The 24,394-nt window shown below is 39.1% G+C and overlaps 1 protein-coding gene across 1 annotated transcript; it reads left to right on the forward strand.

Annotated features, from left to right (window-relative positions):
• Positions 1–4: 4 nt before the first annotated feature.
• LOC119919312 (FH2 domain-containing protein 1-like) lies at positions 5–4,577 on the forward strand (the record flags this gene model as incomplete). Its single annotated transcript, XM_038739727.1, has 3 exons — positions 5–64; positions 234–398; positions 1,350–4,577. Coding segments are annotated over 3 exons (2,412 nt in total), but the record flags the coding sequence as incomplete, so codon positions are not given.
• Between the last annotated feature and the right edge of the window lie 19,817 nt (positions 4,578–24,394).

A 24,394-nucleotide genomic window follows, 5' to 3' on the forward strand; every position in this document is an offset into this window, starting at 1 on the left:
ATCCCTGGAGGAGAAGGTTCAAGGAGACCAAGAGCTACTGCAGCAGCTGGAGCCCTTTCTGCAGGTGAAGCAGCAGTAGTTATGTAATACATTATATGCACAGCCACACATACAAAAGTTGGATCCAGGCCACTGTACATTTCTGGCACTGCTGACGCTAGCGCTGTAGAAAGTGACATCCATAAAAGTGTTTAACATTTTATAAATAAGAAGGTGTGTGCCTGATGTCTCAGAGTTCAGCAGAGAAGCTTCAGGACCTGAAGAGGCGCAGGCTGGATCTGCGTAAAGAGGGGAACGCTCTGATCGATTTCTTGTGTGAAGACAAGGACACCTTTAAGCTGGACGAGTGCTTCCGCATCTTTCAAGACTTCTGCATCAAGTTCAAGAAAGCTGTCAAGGTCGGCTTTAGTGAATGGATATTTGGTTTAATACAGCTTTTCATAGTTTTTGGCCCCATGGGTAATAATAACATTGTTCTCACATAGTTGTTTGCTGTGGTCTGGGAACACATCGCTGAAAAGACCTGGACAAGAAACACAATGAGACAATTAGACAGGTTGTAAAGAAAACCCCACTTTAGCCAACTTTATTTGGGGTTCTTTGTAAAATTATTATCCAAACTGTTCAACTTCAACTTCAACTTTCAACTTCTGCTTTAACTTTATTGTCTCCAGCGGGAAAATGGTCTCTCCAGCCAGGTAAAGCACAGAACACAGAATGACATCCTGATCCAGCGTTGGCTTAACATACCTCCAACATAGCATACCTCATTTTCTTGTGCAATGAGAGATTTTTACCAAAATTTCTTGTGCGCTCACTGTAGGTTTTAATTTCAAATTATATATAATCATTATATAATCATAGCTCGTGTTTCTTGGCCACTCAGATGTTGTGTAGTGATGCTATTCTCAGATCTTGCCATTACGCCACATGTACAACTTCACTCATTGTCGAATTAATGGAGACAGGAAGTAATTTATTCCAATGGGACATTGTTGGTCTAGTGCTCCCGTTGGATTAGCCAAACATTCTAAGCTTCCGTCCACATTATTGTGGCAGTTCTGTCCAATTCTGTCAAGCTGCTGTGTATCTTGGAGTAGGGATTGCACCCACAAAGCAGTCTGCTACAATAGGAGAGCAAGTTTTGCAGGTTCTGTTACTTTGATGAATATAATGATATGATTCCCAAAACTACAAAAGTAAGACCCATTTTGAAATACTGGGGCAATATCACTTAAGATGAGTGAATTTAGAGGTAAAAAGATGCATGTTCATTTCTTCTAGTCTGATTTGATCTTACCATCGTCCTGCCTGCGTCTTAACATTCTCCACCTTCCTTTTACTCTCAGGACAACGTGGACCGTGAGTTGAAGGAAGCTGCCAGACAGCGTCGTCTGAGGGAGTTGGAGGAAAAGCGTTTTGCTTGGTCGGGTACAGATAAGAGTGGTGTATTTGGTCGGAGCAGCAGCGAGAACGATGTAGAGATGCTCACTAAAGAAGGCCTGCTGGACTTTTTCCAGCAGAGGGCTCAGAGTCCACACAGCCCGCTGGGACGCTCAGCCAGCGCCCGCCGCCATCGCCACACCATGACCTCCATAGCAGACCGAGAACTCCAAGGATACCTGGAGCTATTTGGGGGCACTGGGGATCCCGCTGACTATTCTAAGTTTAACAGCCTACCTCGGTCGGGCCGCGCTTTGCAGCGCAGGACAACCCCCTGGATCTTAGCCCAGGATGACAACCGTGAGCTGGGCTGCGACAGACAGGTAACGTCTCCACATGCAGAAACTGAGCCTGTGAGTCCGCTGGCCAGGTTTTCCTCCTCTGGCTTAAATGATAAAGACCCCTACAACAACAATAATTACTCATCTGTGTCAGAAGGCAGCGTTCTGCCTCGGTCCTTGTGTGTCTTTAAGAAGCCCTTCCATCTTCCCGACCCAACAGTTAGCGGCCACTTGAATGTTTGTGTTGAGACGCACACTTTAGTTAGAGGTCCTCAAGCTTTTGACCTACCTAGTCCAAATAATAACAGTAATCATATGCACTTTGTCAACAAGGGGGATGTTGTGGTGACAGATTTGGAAAAGGAGAGACAGTCACCTCCCTTAAGTCTGGACTTCCTCCTGGATGATAACGTTTTTGAAAGAGGAGCAGATCCCAAGGCAGCCTGGGAAGGGAAAATAGATCCTCTCCCACAGGTTCGGGTCTCTCCTGAGAGAGAGAAAGAAGAGGAGGACAACAGTACATTTTCATCAACAACCTGTGATACACCCCTCCCACTAGATACCTCTGTATCCAATAAGAAACCAGTGTTTTATATACTTGACTGCACAGAAACAGACTGCTCTGTCACTTTGGATTACTCAGAGGTTGAAAGCTCGTCTCTAACGAAGGAGGGACTTTATTTCACAGCTGACTGTAGCAAAGATCAGGAGAGCCAACAAGATCCAAGCTCTCTATCCTCTAATTTGGAGTCTCCCAACGACCAGTCTGTTTCAACCAATGAGCTTTCAGCGACAAAATCTATGGACACAGCCTCCATGACTCCGTCTGCTTCCAAAGAAGAGTGGGACACGGACAGCTGTGACACCGCTGAGGGAAAACAAGGTGTAAAAGATGCACCGAGAAGCAGTAAAAAAACTGTGCATACAAAGGGCAAAGCTAACAAAGCGACTAAGTGCATTGGAGGTCGCGGTGTGCGAATGCTGACCAGCAACGAGAGCCAGGGTATGCGGAAGGTTGTGCCCATTAGCAAGCTTACAAGGACAGGTAGCAACAAGAGAGCAGAGAGACCTTTGGCGCATGACAGTGGAGAATCACGCCGGCCTCATCGTGACCAGAGCACCCCAGCGAGAGGAAGGAGTGAGAAGACCGCAAAACCTCCTCGTCACTCCAGTCTGCCTCCTGATGAGGCAAAAGCTTCAAGGGGTGGTAGCCTCACAGGTGGCTTTTCGAGATGGGCACGCGATTCAACACCCAGAAAGGCTTCCATCCACAAGCCGAGCGCCAAACCCCTAAGGAACATCCCCAAGCCAGTTCCTGAGGAGAAGATGTGCCGCTCCACCATGAGAGCCCTGGCACAGGCCCAAGCTCAGGCTCAGGCTGGAGCTTGCTCTGAGAACAGCAGCTCTCACACACTGAGCACAAAAAACACCTCAGATGTCCCCAACTTTGCCCGCAACACCGTAGCTTCATGTTCCAGGACCAAGAAGGAGCTGGTACCCCCATCCATCCCCTCAGTCCCTTCCGTCCCCACCACCCCGTCTCGCAGCCCCTCTCTTGTAAGTCGACGTACCTCGGTGAAGCAGAATAGGTTGCCACCCACAGTTCACGCTAACGAGGAGCGGCCCAAGGGGACAAACCTGCGACGAGTGCAAAGTGTGAAAGCGGCCAGTCGCAGCGCCTACCGCAGCGAGACTCCCACACTGCCTACGAAGCATGAAGATATCCGTAAGACTGGTAGCTTTTCTGAAAAGTCTGTCCAGTCTAGAGACTCTGTGACGACAAGCAGAAGTGCTAAACCAACCTGGAAATAAATATAAACATAGCTAGTGTAGAAAGAGAGACTTTCTCCCTCAGTTTGATGTAAATTGATATTCACTCTTCTTTTCCATCTACAGTGCAGATGTATCCTCTCATATCATGCAAAAGACTGGAGTAAGAAAAAATTTCAGCTATTTCACCTTATAGGGTTCCTCCAATAGCTGACTCTGTATCAGGTTTATGAATTGCAAAGTGCAAGATGCAATGAACTGGTTTCACGTGTTCCTATTTTGATCGTACAAAAAAGCTATTGTTTTCGCAACTTCCTTTTTATCAAAGGGGGGTATAAACTAAAATGACAAATGGCAAATTGCTGTTTTTACACAGGAGCCTCTTTGCCTGCTTAGCTGTCTATATACTGTATATGCTAGTGTATGTGATTATGTTGATGTTGAACACTACTGGCTATATAATGCTGCTAATTAGCTCCGACAATTTGAGACTGAGTTCATATGTTTCATTCAGGGTTACAAGATTTGTTGTATCTTAACTTGCTGCTGTTAATGGTGTCTTAGGGGTTTGCATCCTCCTGTAGAGTATCGCTCTGTTTGCTTATTGGTTTCTTTGCTTGATACCTCAGAAAGATCGCTGTGGCCTTTTACCAGCAGAGAAAGTAGAATATGTTAATTTGGTTCTGCATGATAAAGATGTAGACAGTACCTGATAAACTGGTTTGAACTGCAGTGTCACTTTTTACAAATCCCTGGTATATTAATATTACTACAACATATAAAGTCACAGATTATAAGCCACAACTGTGGTACTTGTATGTGTCAGTAGTTTGTAACTGTGTTAGAACTCCTCCATAATATCATGGAGTAGATGTGCACTTAGGAAGTTTTCTGTATACTGTAGGCTAATACATGATCAATGTAAATGCTTTGAAACAAAAGCATTGAACGCGCCTAAAACAACACTGAAATGATCATCAGTCATGTGATTGTTTTGTCACACTGGTCTAATTTTTCTACTGTGAATGTAGTCATCTGATTTTTTCTCTAGGCCTGCACTTTTCAAGATTAAATTACAAAAATTGCCCTAACTGGTCATCATTCAGCCTTGCCCCAGATTGTGCCTTTCATGCATTACCGTTACATTTAAGTCACAGAAATAAGCATCTGTTATTCCAAAAAATAATTACACAGTGATCTTTGAAAAACCCAGAAGGTTGTTTAACAACACTTAGCCTACTGCTGTTTTGATGGTATTTGCAGAATCCTCAAAGATTTTTCTAATCATGTGGAGGATAAAAATATTACTGGACAATAAAAAGTTCCCCAAATTGCGACTGTGAGCCAGAAATGGAATATGTCCTTGCTCATTTTCTATCATTATTTTGTATAGAAACATCAAATACATTGTAACATCATATAAGACATATATCATTTTTGGCTACCACCTTTGTTTTGTTTCTTAAAATATTCTGCTCCATGGTAATACCATATATGCAGTCCATTTACAATAAAAAAATTGTGATTTTAAACCCTGTTCTCAAGTTGCACCAATGTTTCGTAATCCAAAGATAGTAGCTGGTAATTACAAATTTCCCTGCTCAGTTTGTACAATGTGAAACAAAAAAGTTTTATCAGTTATATTTGGCCATATTTATCTTACATTGGATTGTTTTTGTCATACGAAACGAGCACTGACTAATATTATTTCCAGCTACCTGGACAGGAAATATACCAGCATCTTAAGTGATGGGTCAAAAATCTTTTCCGTCATGTAGCCGATGGAAACGTTATTCATCCAAAGAGTCTTTGAGGATTCTTGAAATACCTTAAGAACACCTGTGTGACTTTTCAAAGATCACAAATTATTAAGATTATTTTGTGTAAATAGATGTTAAGCTCCATGACTCGACTATAATGGTAACATGTGAGAGGCACAAACTGGGGCTACATTCAGCCCTGTTGACCATTTCACACCACTTGCCTTTTAACCTGCAGTGTGCCATTGCCTTGATGGCAGCAACACTCACAACAGTGCATTGCCTTAAAGCTTAATGTAGCCGATCCATCATCAGTATAAACTCCCTGATTGTAAAAGGAGAGTAGAAACTTTTCCTGCGTTCCATCACACTGAACCGAAACAGTGACTCCGCTAGATTCACTTTGTAAATAATGTAAAGACATAGTATTTTTCTGACTCAGTATGTTTACATAGCATTAAAAAATGAAGGGTAAAAGAGTGACGTTTGTGAGCTCACGTATATTTTAAAATGGTCAGATGTTGATTCCTGACTTACAGTGTGTTGACATGCTGTGGGTGTCTTCCTTTTCCTTGTAATGCAAATGAAGTTGATTAACCAATGGCACAAAAGGCCCAGTGTGACATGCCACTGTGTGTGTGTGTGTGTGTGGCCTGCAAGTGTCAAGTAAAGTAATGGACGGCTGCGACTAACGATTACTTTCATTATTGATCAGTCTGACGTATATGTTCTTGGTTAATCATTGGAACCCAAAGATATTCACTTCACAATCATTGCATAAAAAATTACAACATTATTTGATTGTTAAAATTGTTGCTTGTTATTTCATTGCTGACTGATAAATGAATTAATCAGCTAATTAAGCTCTAAATTAATGACTTTACTTTTGAAATTAGTATATATCCAGGAATGCTCCAGCTCATGAAATTTCACTGCCTAAAATAAAGTTATCTTTGATTTGAGTGTGAAAATTCACTATTGAAAGCTCTGGGAAAAGCTAGTAAGTGGACCTTGAGTTAAGATTGTCAAACCCATTCAAGATATTTTATAGTATAGAAGGAAGTATATCCTCGAATCCTTGAAATCACAAAGATTGTTGAAATTAATGTACTCTAACAGTTTGTAACTTGAAAATGACAACTTCAAACCTAAGAAAAATGCATTTTTAGCATACGTAACACTAAATTTGTCACTGGGTTTGTAGAAAAATGTCTCCCTACAAGGTTTAATTGTAGAATCTGTTTACATTTGGATTGGATTCTGGATTGGGTTGTTAAAAAACCTTGACACAATTCATATGATACGTCCCAATCTTCTGATGCTGTCTGTCCTTAGAGTCCTCCTTTGTGTATCCCACAATGCCCCCTGCTGCCCTCTTTTTAACAGCCCAGAGTATAACAATGGATGCCCTTTACATTACATCTGACTGGCTTACAGCGGTAGAGTTGCTGTGGAATTTGGATACTCACTTGCCCATTTATACCACAACTTCCTTGTTACAGTGGTGGTTACCATAGTAACAGTCCAAACATCAATTACCATCATTTACTAAAGACACTGTAAACCTAAAAGGTCAATGCCATCCACTAATGTTTGTCACATTACAACCCCCAGAGAGGCCTAAACTGACATTGTTTCATGTGACTCTGCCCAAATCACAATATGTGACTTTATATTATTTAGAGTCAATCTTTTTTTAGGCTTTTGTAATTCATTACTCGACAAATTTGCTGGCTAGCTGGTTCTATAGTTGTACTATGTATTTCCTCAATATATGTTTCACCAAATGATTAAATGTGTCTTGTCGCATTAATTCCCCCAATTGATGCCTTTTGTACACTGGAAAGGAACAACTACTGTGTTTTTTGTTTTGTTTTTTTACTTTGTGATGAGAGTCTTGACATATCTACTTTTATTTTCACACCTGGGGGAAAATATGTGCTCTTCTGCTCTCCCTGGTCTTTTACAATCTGAAATCTCACAATGAAAAAGAAAAAAGACTGATCACTACGCTGAGCAAATGATCATCTCTGATCACTTGACCACAGGGCTGCAAATTGTGTATTGCAGTTTATATTTCTGGCTGTAACATCTAATAAATAAATAAAATCACATGTTGCTGTGTAAACTGAAAACTTGTTCTTTGTGTTTCTTTAAACTTATTGGTCATCCTAAGAATGGATGCTCTAAAGAAAGGGAACAACTAATCTCCAATAACCTAAAACAAATGTGCAGTTATTTGTATTGAAACACTCCTGGCAGCAAAAAAGTAAAAAACCCTTCAATCTGTGAACATCAGTGGTGGAAGAAGTACTCAGGTCCTCTACTGAAGTAGAAGTAGCAATACCACACTGTGAAAATACTCTATTAGAAGTAAAAGTCCTGCGTTCAAAACTTAATTTAAGTGAAACTATGTGAGTATTATCAGCTAAATTTACTTAAAGTTTCAAAAGTAAAAGTACTCATTTGGCCTGAAAAGACTCTGTGTTTTACTATTATATATTTCTGGATTAATATTACTGGTGCATTAATGCGTGTGTTGCATTTTACTGCTGTAGTGTGCGAATGTAAGGGTATGAAAGTAACAAAAGCTGTCTCCCTCTGAGATGTAGTGGAGTAGAAGTATAAAGCTGCATAATATGGAGTAAGTAAAGTACAAGTATCAAATCCTATCTCAGGTTCAATACTAGTAAATGTACTTAGTTGTATTCCACCACCGGTGAACATGCAGGCTGTAAGAGTCACACCTCAGCCTCTAAACCACTAGAGTGCAGCAGAGTATTTTGTGTGTCAGCAGTCCTGTAAATACACATCCTCAGCCAGTTCTCTGGTGTAGCCACTACATGTTAGTATTATACAATATTGTCTTTTCACATGTTTTTGGTTTTTTGTAATTTGTTTGAGAATTGCTATTATGACTATAATATGCTATTATTATGAGTTACTCCTTCAGTAAATGGAGAGACTGGACTTTATAAAAGTCAAGTGAACCAAAAACAGCAGAATAAGATATATTTGCAGTTTCACATCCACTATATATATATATATTGGTCAAGAGAATTAAACTAAAAGAAGGGTTAAACACTGATTGAATTATACTGAAAAGCACTCAGGAGTTATAACGTATTTATTCTTAATTTATTCAATTTCTGAAATTACAAATAAGCCACTCTAGCTTTACATAATGATGAACATATGCTTTCTCGTTCAAAGCAAAAAACACTGTTCAACCTTCTTATATGACTGATTATATAATTACTATATACATATTATATTATTATCATATTATAACTACTTCATACATACAATAGACATGTGCTTAAAAAGGCAGAATCCATCATGTCTGATAGTTCTCACTGTATTTTTAATCGATGTTGTCGTCTTTGTTGTTATGTACTCTGTGTCAACTTCTTTGCTACTGCAGCAAAACTAATTGCCCCTTGGGGACAAATAAAGGTCTTGAACTTGAACTTGAACTACATTTGGATCTATTTGAAATAAATTGACAAAAGCCACATTTAATGGGAGAAAGATTCACATCTTCGGACACCACACACACTGTAGTATGATTTGTCTGGTATGACTTAGTTCTGTATATATACAAGCCAATATGATAGAGGCATAGACCAAATTACTGTGTATTGAATGGCATTAGATGTCAAAGAGCTTGTGACTTGGCACGTTTATCATTAGGTCAAAGTTGCTGTAGCCATGTGTGAGGGATTATGCTCCTCTCAATCCCTCCTTATCCTGCAGCTCACACAAACATCTGAAGAGTCTTTACTTTCACTCTGATGCTGCTCTAGGAGGTAGTGAGGGATTTTCTCGTCATTACATGACATCCACAGCTAGTCAGGAGTAGGGTCTCGTGCTTCCTGTATTGTTTTTTTTTTTTTTTTTTTGATGGATGAAAGAGCAGCTCAAGGAATTTCTCCTGCTCATCCAGTGTGTCATGAGGCAGACAATAACCTGGACAGGAAGGAGGTCTCAAAAACACCACTCCTAGAAAGAGTAAGTCTTCTGATGAATTTCAAACCCTCCAACACTGAATTTGCACATTTGCAAGTGACATCAAGCACTGACATCCAAAAAGCTAAATTATAAAATGAAAATATATATCCCAAAAATGAGGCTGTGACCTTTTAATCTTTTTTTTCATGCAATCTTGAGTTCATGCGAGTTCATGCTTCAGATCTGGTTTGCTTTGTAACACCAGGTGACAATCCTTTACTACAGTGTACCTTCGGTGACCTTACTCCCTGTCACTTTAAAGGACACAATGTCACTGCTGATTCTTCTCACTGAATCACTCTGACCTTTAATATACAATATATTCACATGCATGTATGTGCTACAGGCTTTAAAGCACATTACCTACATGTTTGGGATTTCATAGACTCGTTCTACTACAGCTACAGAGATTATCAGTGTGAGATCAACAGATGACCACTGAGATTAACAGCCAATCTAAATTAAAGTACTGCACAGCAAAAAAATATATAATCAAAACAAATATACACTGAAATGCTCAGGATGTATTTTCATGAGACTACAAGGGAAAAACTAATTGTTATTATATTGTTATATATATAAATATTGTTATAAGCTTTTGTGTGACAGCCGAGTGCTGATGTGGGTTATACTGACGTCCACTTCTTCCTACTGTCTTCAGATCTACATGACATGAACACAAGGTGAAAGTCAAGCCACTGAACTGATCCCACAGATGAGAAAACTGGAGGACATATAGACATGGGGTGAGACACTGTATTGTTTGGACAATTTTTACATGTTAGGTTGCAGTTCAATGCCGAAGTCTCTTTCTTTACACAGCTTGGAACCATTCAGTAGAGCTGAAATTATCTTTTTAACAGATTAGTCGCTCAACAGCAAATCAATTAATCGTTTAAACCACACAGTCTCTGCTTCTAGCTGACAAATGTGAGAATGTGTTGCTTTTCTATGTCGTAGGTTTTTTACTGATGGTAGGCTAAAACTAAGAATCTGAAGACACCTCCTTGGGCTCTGGGAAAGTGTGATGGCCTTTCTTTAGTTATTCAAAGTCAAAGTCATTTTTTATTTGTCATACTGTACCAAATAGCACTGCGTCATCCAGAACAGAGAAAATCTTGTGACATGGCCAGGGACATGGCTAAAGCAGTAGGCATTGTATACGTAGAATTTAAGATAAAAAGTAAACAATAAAGAGAGCAGCAATCCTGCAGAATACAGAATGTACAGATGAAGAGTATGGTCAGCGTGAGACGAAAATATTTAATATTATGAAACATAAGTGATGGTACCGATGGAAAGGTCCAATTAAAATGTGCAAAGATACATTAAAGGCTCAGTATGTAAGTTTTAGTGGCTTCTAATGATGCGGGTTGTGAATTGCAACCAGTGGCTCATGGTGCATTCACGTGCTCCTCAGATGGTCCCATTTCCCGAGATGTGAAGTCATTCTTCTGACTTCAGTGTGTGTTCATGTGCTCTTAAATCGGAATGAGGAATTAACATGGACGCTGCTACAAAGATGTGTGGGATTAGCATTATGACAGCATATAAACATGTAGACATCTAATTCACTCTACATGGATTACATACTCTACATATGCAATGCATTTTGCACAAATCAAAGTTCTGTATACTTCTTTATGTCCCATGTACACTTTATTTCTCTTTTTTACACCACATGAATGCACTGCTCAACCCTCCCTTTCTAAGTCCCCAGGAGAAGCTAGGTGGCTGACACGCTCTGTTAGCTCTTGTACTAAATAATTATTGTGGGCCTCCATTTGTCCAAATTTCTCTTCTTTTCTTACTTCTAATAACCCAGTCGACAACTACTACTAACGTTACTTGTTCTTCTTCTTCCTATATATTCAACGTAGTGACGAAGCGCGCTCTGTAGCGCCGTTTGTCCTTTTGGGCTACTGTAGAAACATGGCGGTGCAACATGGCAACGTCCAAGGGGATGTATGTAGATAGAAATGGCTCATTCTAAGGTAATAATGATTATGTAAGGTCTTTATACACCACTGAAAACATAGTTATGTACATTATAATGTATTTCTGTCAATAGATCCTCATAAATATTACATACTGGACCTGGAAGTGACCATATATTAAGTGTCCGTCAAGTGATCAACAATGATCAGTTGTTTAGTGTTCCTGGTTGAGAAGCCGAATAGCCTGGGGGATAAAACTGTTCTGTTGGAGTGTGACTTTACTCTTGATATAACATTGCATATCAAAACAATCATCGGCAGATTCGGCAATAATGAGAATAATCGTTGGTTGCAGCACTAATATTCAGATTTATAATTAATTTATTGTTAATTCAGTCCATAAGATGTCATTGCGCTTGTAAAGTTAAAACAAAAGTTTAAAGCACCACTTACTGCACCAAAAATGTTTTCTGAAAGCAGGTTATCAAAACTACATCCACGCTCATCTCCTACTCAGAGTCAGTATAAGGTCTGAATATCCATCCATCCATCCATCGTCAACCGCTTATCCTGCGTACAGGGTCGCGGGGAAGGTCTAAATATTTGATGCTAAATTTACATGATTTATTTTAAATTGCTGTAAATCAAGGTTCTTAGGCATAGCGATTATTCTGAAATGTTAAAAATCCCCTGTATTAGTTCTCTATCTTAGTAAAGGTCCAATATGATAAGTTACATATACAACACAAGGAGTGTGATACACAAAATTAGATTAGATTAGATTCAACATATTGTAATTATGCACAGAGTACAGGTACAGAGCTAATAAATGCAGTTATCATCTAACCAGAAGTGCAGAAATATAGTGTTTTATACAGTATGCCGTGCCGAGCTATATTTTACAATAAGTACAGTGGTTTTACCACATACAGGTACAGTATTATACAGTATGTGATTTTATTAAAAACATGCAGAGGAGAAGTGGACAGAGTTAGAGAATAGAGAGAGCAAATGTAAGGTTGTATGTAAAGTATGTACAGATCCATGCATTTGATAAGCATGCAGAGTATAACAACATATACACAGTAGGTTTGACAGTTGGTTATATAGGCTACACAGTAACTTTAATGTGCAATGTAGAGGTTTAGTCTGTGCAAAAATATGAATAGTACAAATAACATGTATGTTATACTGTAAGAAGTGGAGTATGAGTGCAAATGTGCTATTAGATTGAAGGTGTGGAGTCAAAGCATGAGGGAAGAAGATCATCTTCCTGTAATGTCTGCCGGATGGGAGGTGGGTGAAAAGTCCATGGTTGTGGTGGGAGGCGTCCTTGATGATGTTTCTTGTCCTGGCCAGCCAGCACTTGTGAAAAATGTTCTTGATGGTGGGTAACTGGGTACCGGAGATCTATTGGGCAGTTTTCACCACCCGCTGGCGTGCTATACAATCTTATGCAGAGAAAAATGTTCCCTTTTTATTTCCTGCTTCTGAAGCCATCTAACAACATCAGAACATAAAACCTACATCGCTGCACAGTAAAAGCAGAGTGACCCTAAAAAAGCGCTGAGGCATATTTGCTGTTTCACATCACCACAAACCTACCTCCCAGCAAATATGCAGTACCTCTGTCATCATTTGCTCATAACTGCGCTCTTACCTTCTAACTATCAGTGAATCTCCTGGTTACTGTACAGTAGTGTGACGTGCGCAATAAGCAGCAGCCTTCCTCAAACTGTATGCTCTAGAAAAGCCCCGTAATGACCATTTCCACATCAAACTTTCATTGCAATTTGGCCTCAACATATGTTCAATCAAAACAGCATGAATGAGACAAAAGAAGTTGGTCAATTATTTAGCAGCCATTCATAAGACTCTCTGCTAATCCCGCCATGCTCTACTGGACTAATGACAGCAGCAGGTGCAGGCAGCTGTGATCAGTGCAGGGTGAAATGATGTCCGTATATTCTGGTTTTGTCCCTTAAACTTTGGAAAGAATGAGCTTGGCTCGGTTTTAAGATCTATGTGAGAAACACCGTGGTGCAGAATTGTTGCTTCTTTGATGCTTCTATTTGATTGTTCATGTATATAACTCATGGCAAAAATATATTATTGATTTACTTTTACCCTGAACACATCAGTATTGAGTTTTTACAAGCAGCTTAATTATGTTTGTGTTTAATTCTATACATCTGAACTGTCTGAACGGACCTGTTAAGCTGTTAGTGTGCCTATATTCCTATATCCTATATATTTTAAATAGGAGAAACTAACAGAAATCTTTGCACAGAGCCTGCGATTGTGCAATGCATGTTAAGCAGGTGCCCTTTGACTGTGGCACACACACATGCAGTGCATTAGTTTTCTAAAATAGTTGTGAGGCCTTCAGATGCATCGCCCCTCCCCCACCTCTGATACACACCAGACAATAACCCTCATACTGCCTTTTTTCTATCACACAAAATCTTTAATGGAAAAGGAATGCAAATAACTTGTTTCTGTCTTTCTTTCTTTCTTTTCTTTTTTTTTTTTATCTGAAAAGAGTCTTTCATGGGCTGCTGCATAATGTAGGGTTGTCACAGCAACAGCCTCCCTCATAAGAAGGGAGGGGTTTGACTGGAAACCACAGTTACTACTGGTGCTGGGATGTCCCATCAGGAGTGGAGCCGATGCTGCTTACATTTTGTTTTTTAAAGCTACTTATTTAGGCTACTCTCTGTCCTCGGAGGTGGAATGGAACTTGGAGCATTTACTGAAAGCAAAAGTTTGACATTTCTGTACGCTTTTGCATTTCCTGGATGAGAATTAAATGAGATTATATCGGTCTGTTAAACACAAGTCCACAGCCAGCGGTTTGTTAACTTAGCTTAGCACCAAGACTGGAAACATGGGGAAACAGCTAACCTGAGTAAAGAGGTATGAGATAAAGATCAACAGACATATGATAGGTCACAGGTCACAGGTCATTGGCGCACACAACATCCCACTTCACAGGTGACTAGAAATGGATGAAAGATACAATGTGACCAAGTAGGCTGAGCCAATCTAAATGCAATGAAACTCTAATTCACACAAAATCATCATCATACTATCCTATTAGTAGGCCTAAATATGATGATATTGATTACATTATATGAAATTATCATGTAAAGACATAAAAACTAAGTGGTTAACGGATTACTGACTTTCATGTAAATTAAAGAAAATCACCAAATTGTACCAAAATAACGAATAATAGAGAGATGACAGTTGGCCTGTCAGTATTTGTATCTGACTTCAGCTAAGCTGTGTGTGCTTAGCACAAACCATGAGTTAACACATAGAAATTACGTACATGTCTACAACTTCAGTCTCCTCATCAATAAACTCCCACTAATCTGTACATTCCCACAGTCTGCATCATTCCCAATTGTTTTGTTGTCAGTAATTGCACTTTATTATCTGAAACATATCAGGCCTACCTTTTTTAATAAACAAACCCATAGCCTGTACTTCACAAAGACAAAGTGTTTACATAAAATGTAGGCTAAGTTAAAGGTAAATTAAAAGCATTGTAGGCTAAATATCACTTACTCAATAGTAGAAATATATATCGCTGTAGGATAACAAGGTAAGTTTAGCACATCGCGCATCATGACGTGACACAGAACAGCCTGTGTAACCACTGTAGGGAGAAATAGAAATAATGCATGGCTTCCAGGGCTATTTTTACACGTGAATGTAATATTGATGAAGATTTATTTTTCCCCTTTTTTTCCGGACTGGATTAGCTCTAACTGCATCCGGCTGCAGTTGACTTTCCCTTTTATTGTCGGCGGATCCCTTTAATAAGTGAGGTGGAAGTGAGTAGAAGCGGCTCTCAGTTCAGCTGTAGTGTGTTTATGCAGAGCAGCAGACAGGACGGCGGGCGAGAGAGGGGAGAAACTACTGCACTTAAACAGGGAAAAGTCCAGCGAGGATCACAGCTTTACCGTCACCTGCTATATCCTCATACGTCATTGTAGTTTTCACACCGGCAGAAAAGACATCATTTAGGTGAGTGAATCGGAACTTCTTGCGTGTCTTTCTTGAGAAAAAACTACCACTAGCAGAGACTGAATGACTGAGCGCACATTGTCCCAGTTGATTCTATGAAAGAAGCTTTAAAATGCAGGATAACATTTCTGGATTAATTTAGGCATCCAATCATATAAAGTGGAAGTGTCCAGGCGGTTCTGTGTGGTGTGTTAATTTATGAGCGTGGACTGCTTCAATAATCCATTTAACGTTACAGCAAACAGCAGGTCTTTTCCATCTTAAATCTGTAAACGCTTGAATGAACCTCTGTGCCTATTGATACACAAACAGGACTCCTGTAACACATGACTTGGTGGTGGTATGTTCATAGTTTCACGTGCATACTGCATCAGCATTAATAAACTTTCAGGTTTACTGTCAGAATATTGATTGCAGCTCCCAGATTTAGAGTGTAAATCTGTGTGTTTTCTTGCACTTTAAGAAGAGACATTTAGTACTTTGTATTTCAAGGGCTACTAAAGTTGAGTAGAGCTTCTTCACAACCACATGCTAAATAAAAAAATGAATTGGTGCATTGCAGCAACACCTGTGCTTTTTGTTCTATGACAAGTTGAAAAGCTCTTCTATAAAAATGGTCTATGAATTTGATTTATTTGGGATCAGGAGTGCTCTGAGGCTAGCAAAAAAATCATCTTTAGTATTGTCACTTGTTGATTAACGTCCATTTACCACATCAGTGGGGCATGACATTTTGGGAATAACACATTAGTTTTCTTGGCGAGCGTTAGATGTAAGGTCAATACCACTTATGTCCGTATGCCAGGTCAAAAATACTTACAACACAGAACTCCCCATAAATGATAACGTATTATTTTTGCATAGACTAAATCAAGATGTAAAATGTTTTTAATGAACTTTAGAGATTTGTTTTTAACTTTGGAAAGATTCAGGCTAGTTGTTGTACCCTACTAAGAGATGTAGCTGGAGCTACCAGCCAGCTAGCTTAGCATAAAGACAGGAAGAGAGCTCACCAATTAATACATTGCATATCAGTTGTTTAATTTGTATACAAACAGTAATGTGAAAATTACAATTTGCGGTTTTAGGGCTGTTTCCTCTTCTTTATGCTAAGGTAGGCTAATTAACTACTAGTTCTAGCTCCTTAGTTATATGCACAGATGTGAGAGCGGCATCTTGTCATCTAACGTTCTGCAAGAAAGTGATTAAGCACATTTCCCAAAATGTTGAACTTTAACTTTCTACTTAAACAGACAAAGTGAAAACATCTAAATAGCAAAGATGACGCAAAGTTTGGAGTCAGCTAAACTGCCATGGGCATTTCACGTTGGACATCTTTTAAATTGGATTATTATTCAGTTACAGTCATTAATTGATAGGAACAATTCTTTACTTGTTCATTAGAAATGTTCAGTTGCATCAATTTTCTTTATATAACATTGTGTCAGCAGCACATCATCTCTTTTCCTCACTCTGTGTGTGTGAAAAAGTGAGTGTCCTTTGATGTCGGACCTGTAGTTTTTCTATGGCAGCTGTTTAGCTGTCATTGTGACATTAGAGGTGCTTGACTGCAGTAAGTGATTCTGGAAACAGGAAGTAGAGAGTGATGCAGTGAAGGCTGCATAACTCTCCCACCACTGCAGTGCACTGTGCTGCAACTGTGGGAGTATTCTCATGCTAATCAAGAAATAAACCAGCCACTAAGATGACTCAGTGCACTGAAGTAAAGCAAAATGTGCACTTAACCTCACTGTTACATACATAAGTTCGCTAACATGTCATACATTGAGGCTGCTCAGTTACGTGTCTTTACAGTAATTCCACACTGGTTGTCGATCGATTGTATATAAACATATGAAAAGTCTTGTTATTCTTTTAGTTAATACTCCAGTCCAATCTAACATCAGCATCAACTGTGGTCTCACAAATTATCATAGAGTTAAATCAACACTTCACTGATGTATTGCCAACAAATACAAAACATTACAAGCTTAACAAAGGTTAGATAGTGGTGGTATTAAACCTCAATACTTTTTCTTGCTACAGACAGAATTGGAGCATTGGGTAAATTGTAGGGGATAGACTCAGATTTATACTGTCTGCATTTTTTCATGATTTTGTATGGCTGCTTTTGTTTAGACATTTAGACACAACATTTGAGAAACATGGCTTTAGAAAAAAAAGTTTGAGTATGTGACCATGAGCATTTGATAATCCAGATAAAGACGGTCATCTTTTTCCATTACATGTCAACTGGTGGGTTTATTGATGATTTTCTACAGCTTGTACGTTGACTGAAGGCCCTGTAGGCTGAACTGTTACCCTGTGACATTTTAACCTCCCTGGATCAATGGGCTCAATGCTGCGACCTCTGCTGGGGCTTGACAGCGACGTCTGTCTGATTAAGGCTAATTGATTAGCATTGGACATCAGCCAGCTCAGTGACTTTTAAACAAGTAGTAGCTGAGTGTCTCGGATCTGGAGAAATCGGTGTGTTGCTGTGTTAAGGGTCGTAACAACAGGCACTTCAGGGCAATCTAACTCTAAGACTGCTGTTTAATCGGTGGATGCTGCACAAGCTGTCTGATTTAAAAACGCAATGATATAGCTGCACATGTGTTAATCCACTATTTGTTCAAAGGAATAGTTTGAAATTGTTATTTAATGTAAATACATCAATGTGTGGTTTTAGGGGGAGCTACATCCGGACAACCAGCTGAGGTGCAGACAGACCAACTGATTCCTCAAGAAATAGGCTGGTTAGACATCTACTTAGGTTGATGTTGAGCACAACTACGAAGGGAATTATATGTCCTCAAACACCATGTAGAGAGAGTCAGGAAACTGTCAATCAAACAGTCTATACAATGTATCCTGGTTGATTCAGGAATAACACCTGTGTGAGTGAACCGTGACTTTGTAGAAGCTTTAAACTATTTATAATATCAAGATTGTTAAAACAAATCAACTAATTGATTAACTGACTATTTATTTAAACACATGGGAACATGCAATATAAAATCCAGCTTTATAATGTCTGGAATTGAGGCTAGGATCATGAGTTGTGATAAATCGGCTTTAAGTTGCAAGAACCTTCAGACTTCCTTTTCCTGTAGCAACAATCCTCCCTCTCTGCTCTGCATTCTCAAGCGAGCAGTCATAATGTAACGTGCGTGTTGTGCTCCAGCCAGCAGGGGATATCAGCGTTGCACAAAAGGAACATGACTCCTCTAAATAATCACCATAAGCACAAAAATGGACTGATGATGCTTCATAAAACGCACCCAGTCACCAGTGTAAGGACAAGCGATTCCAATCTGTTAGCGTAGCGTATAGCACAGTGGTTCATAAATCCATAAATCTGTCCCTATTTTGATGACTTGGTTCAGCTAATTGCTCTTATTTGAAAGTGATGAAGGGGAAGGAAAAAAAAAAAAGAGAGGTAGTTCACAGGACCCAGCAATTGTGTGCATAGTGTGTTTGTGTCCACGCTCACCTCTCTTTGTCATTCACTGTTTGCATTACAGATTATTGTTTCCTCGCTGTCTGCTCTTTTGCATCTAGGTCAAGCAAGTTGTCTGTGTTTCTTTGCTGAAGGGAACAACAGAACTGACTTTGTTTGGGTTTTTTTTTTTCTTCTTATCCAGTGTGTCACTTTCTACACAGTGTGCTGTAGTTTATCACTGGATGCCCTTTTAATTATCTTTTGACACAGACCCTCAAACTGGTACTTAGCAACCAGCAACTGGTTTGTTAGTTTTAGCATAAAACCTCAGGATCACACTGCAGAAACAAATTAACATGTCTTCAAATATTTCTTAGTCTACTTAGTTACTTTTCACATGTGTTTTATTATATTTTTTGACCATCCGTTCATGTCCATTTATATGCTTTCAAGGATCAAAGTGACATTATTAGTTTGGTTCATAGTTGTGTTGTAAATTGTACGTACAGTATATTGTTGGCGTATGGCTGGTTATATAAATGACAGTCGCATCGTATAAAGCTAAGTGAAAAAACAATCGAATCATAGTAGTCGTGTTTCCATACAGAGTCATTTTCTCTGCTGCAAGTAATACAGTTAAGTGGGAGTGGATGTACAGGGGGGAAACAGATGCATTTGGATAATTACTACAAACATTTTTTGTGGCCTGCCAATAAGATTAAAGCTTTCAAGAAATAGGGAACTCTCTAGTAGAGTGTGAGTTTGAAATGACAGCATGAGTGATTTTGTTGTGGAACCACCAGTATTTATGGAAGTATGAAAAATGTGGTAACAATGAGGGGAAGGCTGCCCTCCTGGTATCAGAACAGGATGCTCAGGATTGTGTTTTGGGATAGTGGCACTAACAACTACAAAAAATTTGTAACTAGAGATTAATATAAACTCTATTGTAAATACATTTGAGACTGACCAATAAAGTATGGTGAGCTGGTATCAAATGTCAGCTCAGATTTGTAGTCTTGCTTACTTATTCTCTAATTCAATAGTTGATGGGGTTTAATAAACATTTTGCCAGTTAAGAAAACGGTCTCACCACAAGGTCTATTTTGTAGCTGTTTTCGAGATTTTGATCATTTCACATCATCTTCATCAGCAAACTGTTTATGTAGATGTTCAACACTAAGCACTTTAAGGACTGCTTTCTCCTCCTTTTTTTTCACTTTTAGACGTCTTTAGAGTACTCAACAAATATCACCATACCAACTATCAAATGGACCTTGGGTTGAGATTGTTTGCTCAACTGCTTTTTCCAAGGTCAACAACAATTTTTTTTTTTTTTTTTTTTTTTCTACAGTTCTTGCACGGCTGCATTTAGGACAACATTTAACACTGGATAAATTTGGGGATCACGAAAATTTTCAAATACATCCTAGAGGCAAACATGAATGTCTCTATATCAAATTTCATTTCATGTCAAGACATGTCTATAAAAACACAAATGTTAACCTCTTGGTGGTGCTTAAACAGTTGGCCGGAAAAAAAAAAGTCTGTACAGAATTTTGTGTTAGTCCATCTAATAGATGTTGAGACATTTCAGTCTGGACCAAAACGGTGGACTGGCATGTTCATATTTCTCAGATTAAAGTGTTAAAAAACAAAGGGTTTTGGTGTCAGTACTCAAACTCGGGTATTATATCAACAGTAGTATTGAGCATTTGCAAAAAAAAAAACTACTGCAAATCTTGAAAATGGAAGAGTTTCTGAAACTTGGTCTTTGTTTACTAGGACACATATCAATGAGTAGGTGTGTTTTGTTTATGCCAGTGATATGTGGGAGAAGCATTCTCCTGAGTTTTTTTTTCCTTTGGTTCTGTTTCATCATCTCTCTTGTTTACTAGCTTTGCTTCAGTGCACCAAGTCCCCTGAGGGCAAACTGGACAGATAGTAACTTACTTGTTTAGCTGGTGAATAACTGCAGTTTCACCCTTAAAACTATCATGTTCTGTATCTGACGGCAATGGCATCATTATTCTGAGAATTGTTATAGTTATTGTGGCTTTCTGTCACCACCTCTGGACCATCTTGTTTCAATTACTGTGGCTTAGACCAGCTGTTACTCTTGAGCTCTTATTTCAATGATTCTCAAGAATGGTAATGGAAAAAACTTCACTCTTATATAAATGTTCAACTCTTTAGGGGCAAATGTTTTAGTTTTGTCAGTTTGGACTTTGTCCTTTTGTTAAAAGATGATGTCATTCCAGCTTGCAAAAGGGGAAAAGCAGAGCTCACATACACTTGGGGCCTTTCTTGGAAATAGAGAGAAACTAAAGCACATGGAATCAGGGTTCAACTTTATCCACCAAAAAAGGATAAAACAGCACATGCATACATAACATGCTATGTCTATTGTAGCAGGGGCAGTGCTTGAAATAATGAAATAACTCCTGTAGGAAATGTTTGGTTTTGCTTTCTCTTCCTTCATCTTTTTCCTCTGTCACTCCTTATCTGTTTCTCCTCCATGCTAGTCATGCCTCTAGGACTTACGCCCTTACTGGGGTTAAAGAGCAGCACAAGCATTATGCCCAACCTCCCGCAGCCTCACCAAACACTCTGATTGGTCCATGCCCTCCCTCTACACCACCGACAGGCCCTCCCCCCCCTACGTCTCCGCTCTCCCAGTGGCTCCCTGTCAGTCTGTTTGGATTATTGTAACAGCTCTGGCCTCTCACGTGCGCTCCCCTCTCTGCCCACTGCGCACACTACAGTATATCAGAGATGAGAAGGATTAGGTGACAGAGAGCCGTGTTTGTTTTCACCCCAGAGAAGAGAGAGGAGAGGAGAGAAGAGGAGCCATGGAGTTGAAGTAAGTGGCATGTTTGGGATTTAAAGATGGAGAGGATTGGAAAGAGTGAGTAATACATGGAAAAATAAGGATAGGGGAAAAGGGAAGATTAATGACTAAAGGGGAAAAAGGAACTGTACCAATGTTGTTTTGAGAAAGTCGCTATGCAGAGTAAACTGTTTTGTGTTTCAGCCTGCCTTCTGTAACAGGAAATGATTATTACTAAAAGATGCCTCTGTAATTCCAAGTGATTACCCAGGAGGTCTTGTGAGCTACTACTAGAAATACAGGTTCCAGGTACAGTTCACATGGCGAAATACACATTGTTTACTCTCAGCAGATGTGTGTTTTTTCTATGGAGGTACATGTACTGTTCACAAGAAAATATTTGCTTTTCACTCATTTCCTTTTCCTGTTTTTTTTTTCATGCTCTGTGGCTTCAGCTCATCTGTCTTCATACCAAGCAGGTGCACTACTGTACATCTGTTTTTTGTGCACTGAGAAAAAGTCAAAGTTTATTATATAACCCAAAGTTTGTTTCCAAGGGCTTTACAATCTGTACAACATATGTCACCCTCTAATTTTAAACCCTTGATTAGGTTAAAAGACACTTATTTGATCCATCACATATTATCAAGAGTTTTTCAGTCTGTTGTTCATGAGTGTGGGGAAGCTGCAGGATTAAATCCAGAGAGAACAAACAACAATTCAACAGCAGGCTGCATGTCAGCTCCTGGTGTGATGAAATATGACATCCAGCAGAATCTTTAAACTCACTAGTCAGTAAGAATTACCATTGTTGTCATATTGTGACATTGGTTGCAACTTTTACTTTTAACTAGTTTTATGCATTACAGCTATTTTCAGGCGTGGGTATAAGTACAAATCACAGGGACAGCTTTTTCACTGCCACTTTAATGACTGCCAAAAAGTTAGAAAACAGACTCTGACAACAAACAACGATACGTCACTTCCCGTCTCACTCCGCCAGGCCAAACAACTGCTAATATGCCTATATGTTTTCTGGAGGAGACATAGATGAGTGGTGTTGTTTATTTTTATTTTTTTTACCCTTTTTTTGTTCTCCTAACAATTAAATAAACAAGCAATAGCATGGTTTATGTTTAGTGAATTTGTTACCATGCTTCTGGTAGACACATATGTTGCCTTCGGACACAGCCAGGCTTGTTGTTTTCCCCTGTTTCAGATGTTTCTGCTAAGCTAAACAGCTGCTGGCTGTAGCCTTATGATTAACAGATTAGTGAGTGGTATCAATCTTCTGATCTAACAATCTGCCAGAAAACAAATAAGTGTATTATATTATATATTATATTTACCAAAATATAGAGCCACTAACTTTTAAATTTCAAAACAAGGGAGGTTAACCTACAGAATACTATTTTTGCAGGACAATATAATGCAACATTGATTTTATACCTATTGTGACTTTCTCTGTTTGTATGACTTTTAAGTGCCAAAAAACAGGAATAATTTAATTCATTAGCTAAATAAAAATAAATAGATAAACATTTTCTATTGATGCATTTGACACTGAGCCACAATGTTTTAGCTTCGTTAATTCTCGTTGACAGCTGTGCAGCATGGACAGTTTCCAATGGCCCAAGCTAGAACATCTGTAGGCCTTAACTTGAGGTCAGTAGTAAACACACATGACACCCAGACAGAGCATTGTCTTATCTCGTTTCACCAGAATGTGCGGTTGGCAGATGTGTAGCACAGCACTGATGCACTGACACGGGGTTTCCTTACTCACTCAAAAGTACCCTTAAAATAGTACTAACAAATTTCCTACAACATGGTTACTTTTGAGGTTTAAAACCTCACTGACTTGTACCCCTTCTTCTGTGGTTTTCAAAGATGCTTTAAGTCATTCAGACTTTTCAGAGGGGGAGTCGAGTGAGGTGGATTTGCGCGACGGGATGTTCAGGCTGAAGGCGTGCTCTGCCCTTGTAATCTCTCATCATCCTGTCCCCAGTGGATTCTTTAGATTAGCATGAGAGTGTTCTTATAATTTATGGGTGGGGCTTTATGTCTCCCTCTCCAGCACTGAAAGCATGTGAAGCCCCTGATGCACTGAAATTAAAAGCTGGAAAGCAGTATAACATACTGTAGCGTTACATAAAGGTTTGGTTTAAGTCATTTTTTTTGGGCAACTTCCTGGAGCTGCTGCTAAACAATTATAGTACCTGGAGTACGGTAGTCCCAGAATTAAGTATATTGGTATGAAACGGTTGCAACACTGATGAAGTGGTGTGATTAACACGTTTACCATGGACATAATGTTGTAGCAGCAGGTCATGAACTAAATGCACTAAAATACATACTGTATCAACGCTATATAGAAAACACAACAAATAATTTTAATGAACTCAAAGAGTATAAGGGGGAAAAAAACCTAGCATCCTCCATAATATAATAAGAAAAACACTCGGATACACAGAGTAATTGTACTCTTAAGTGTGCAAAGTTGTTGACGTTTTGTTTTTCACAGATTCAACAGATAAGTAGAGTAGGAGAAAAGATGTGCAAATTCATCATGGACAAAGTTTTTGGATAAGCAAACAGAGCGGAGTTTTAATGTGTTTAGAGTAAACACAGTCAGTAGTGGTGACTCTAAAATAGTAGTAGTATTTAGTCCATGTTGTCCACTCCTGATTATGGTAATTTAGGTCTAATGAATATGTGAGAGCTGTTCTCTCTGATTATCAGATTTACAGCCAAGTGATGCAATGACATGGAGTTTCCTTATTTATTGAGACAGTACAGACTTTTAACGAATCATGTGAAATGTGGACGGACAATAAGACCGTTGGATCAGAACACTGAATGCACGCTCATGCTGTGCGTTA

The sequence above is a fragment of the Micropterus salmoides genome, unplaced genomic scaffold (genome assembly GCF_014851395.1).
Source record: "Micropterus salmoides isolate LMB-PRFRI ecotype aquatic unplaced genomic scaffold, ASM1485139v1 Ms_hic_scaffold_2658, whole genome shotgun sequence".
In the NCBI taxonomy this organism is placed as follows: domain Eukaryota; kingdom Metazoa; phylum Chordata; class Actinopteri; order Centrarchiformes; family Centrarchidae; genus Micropterus; species Micropterus salmoides.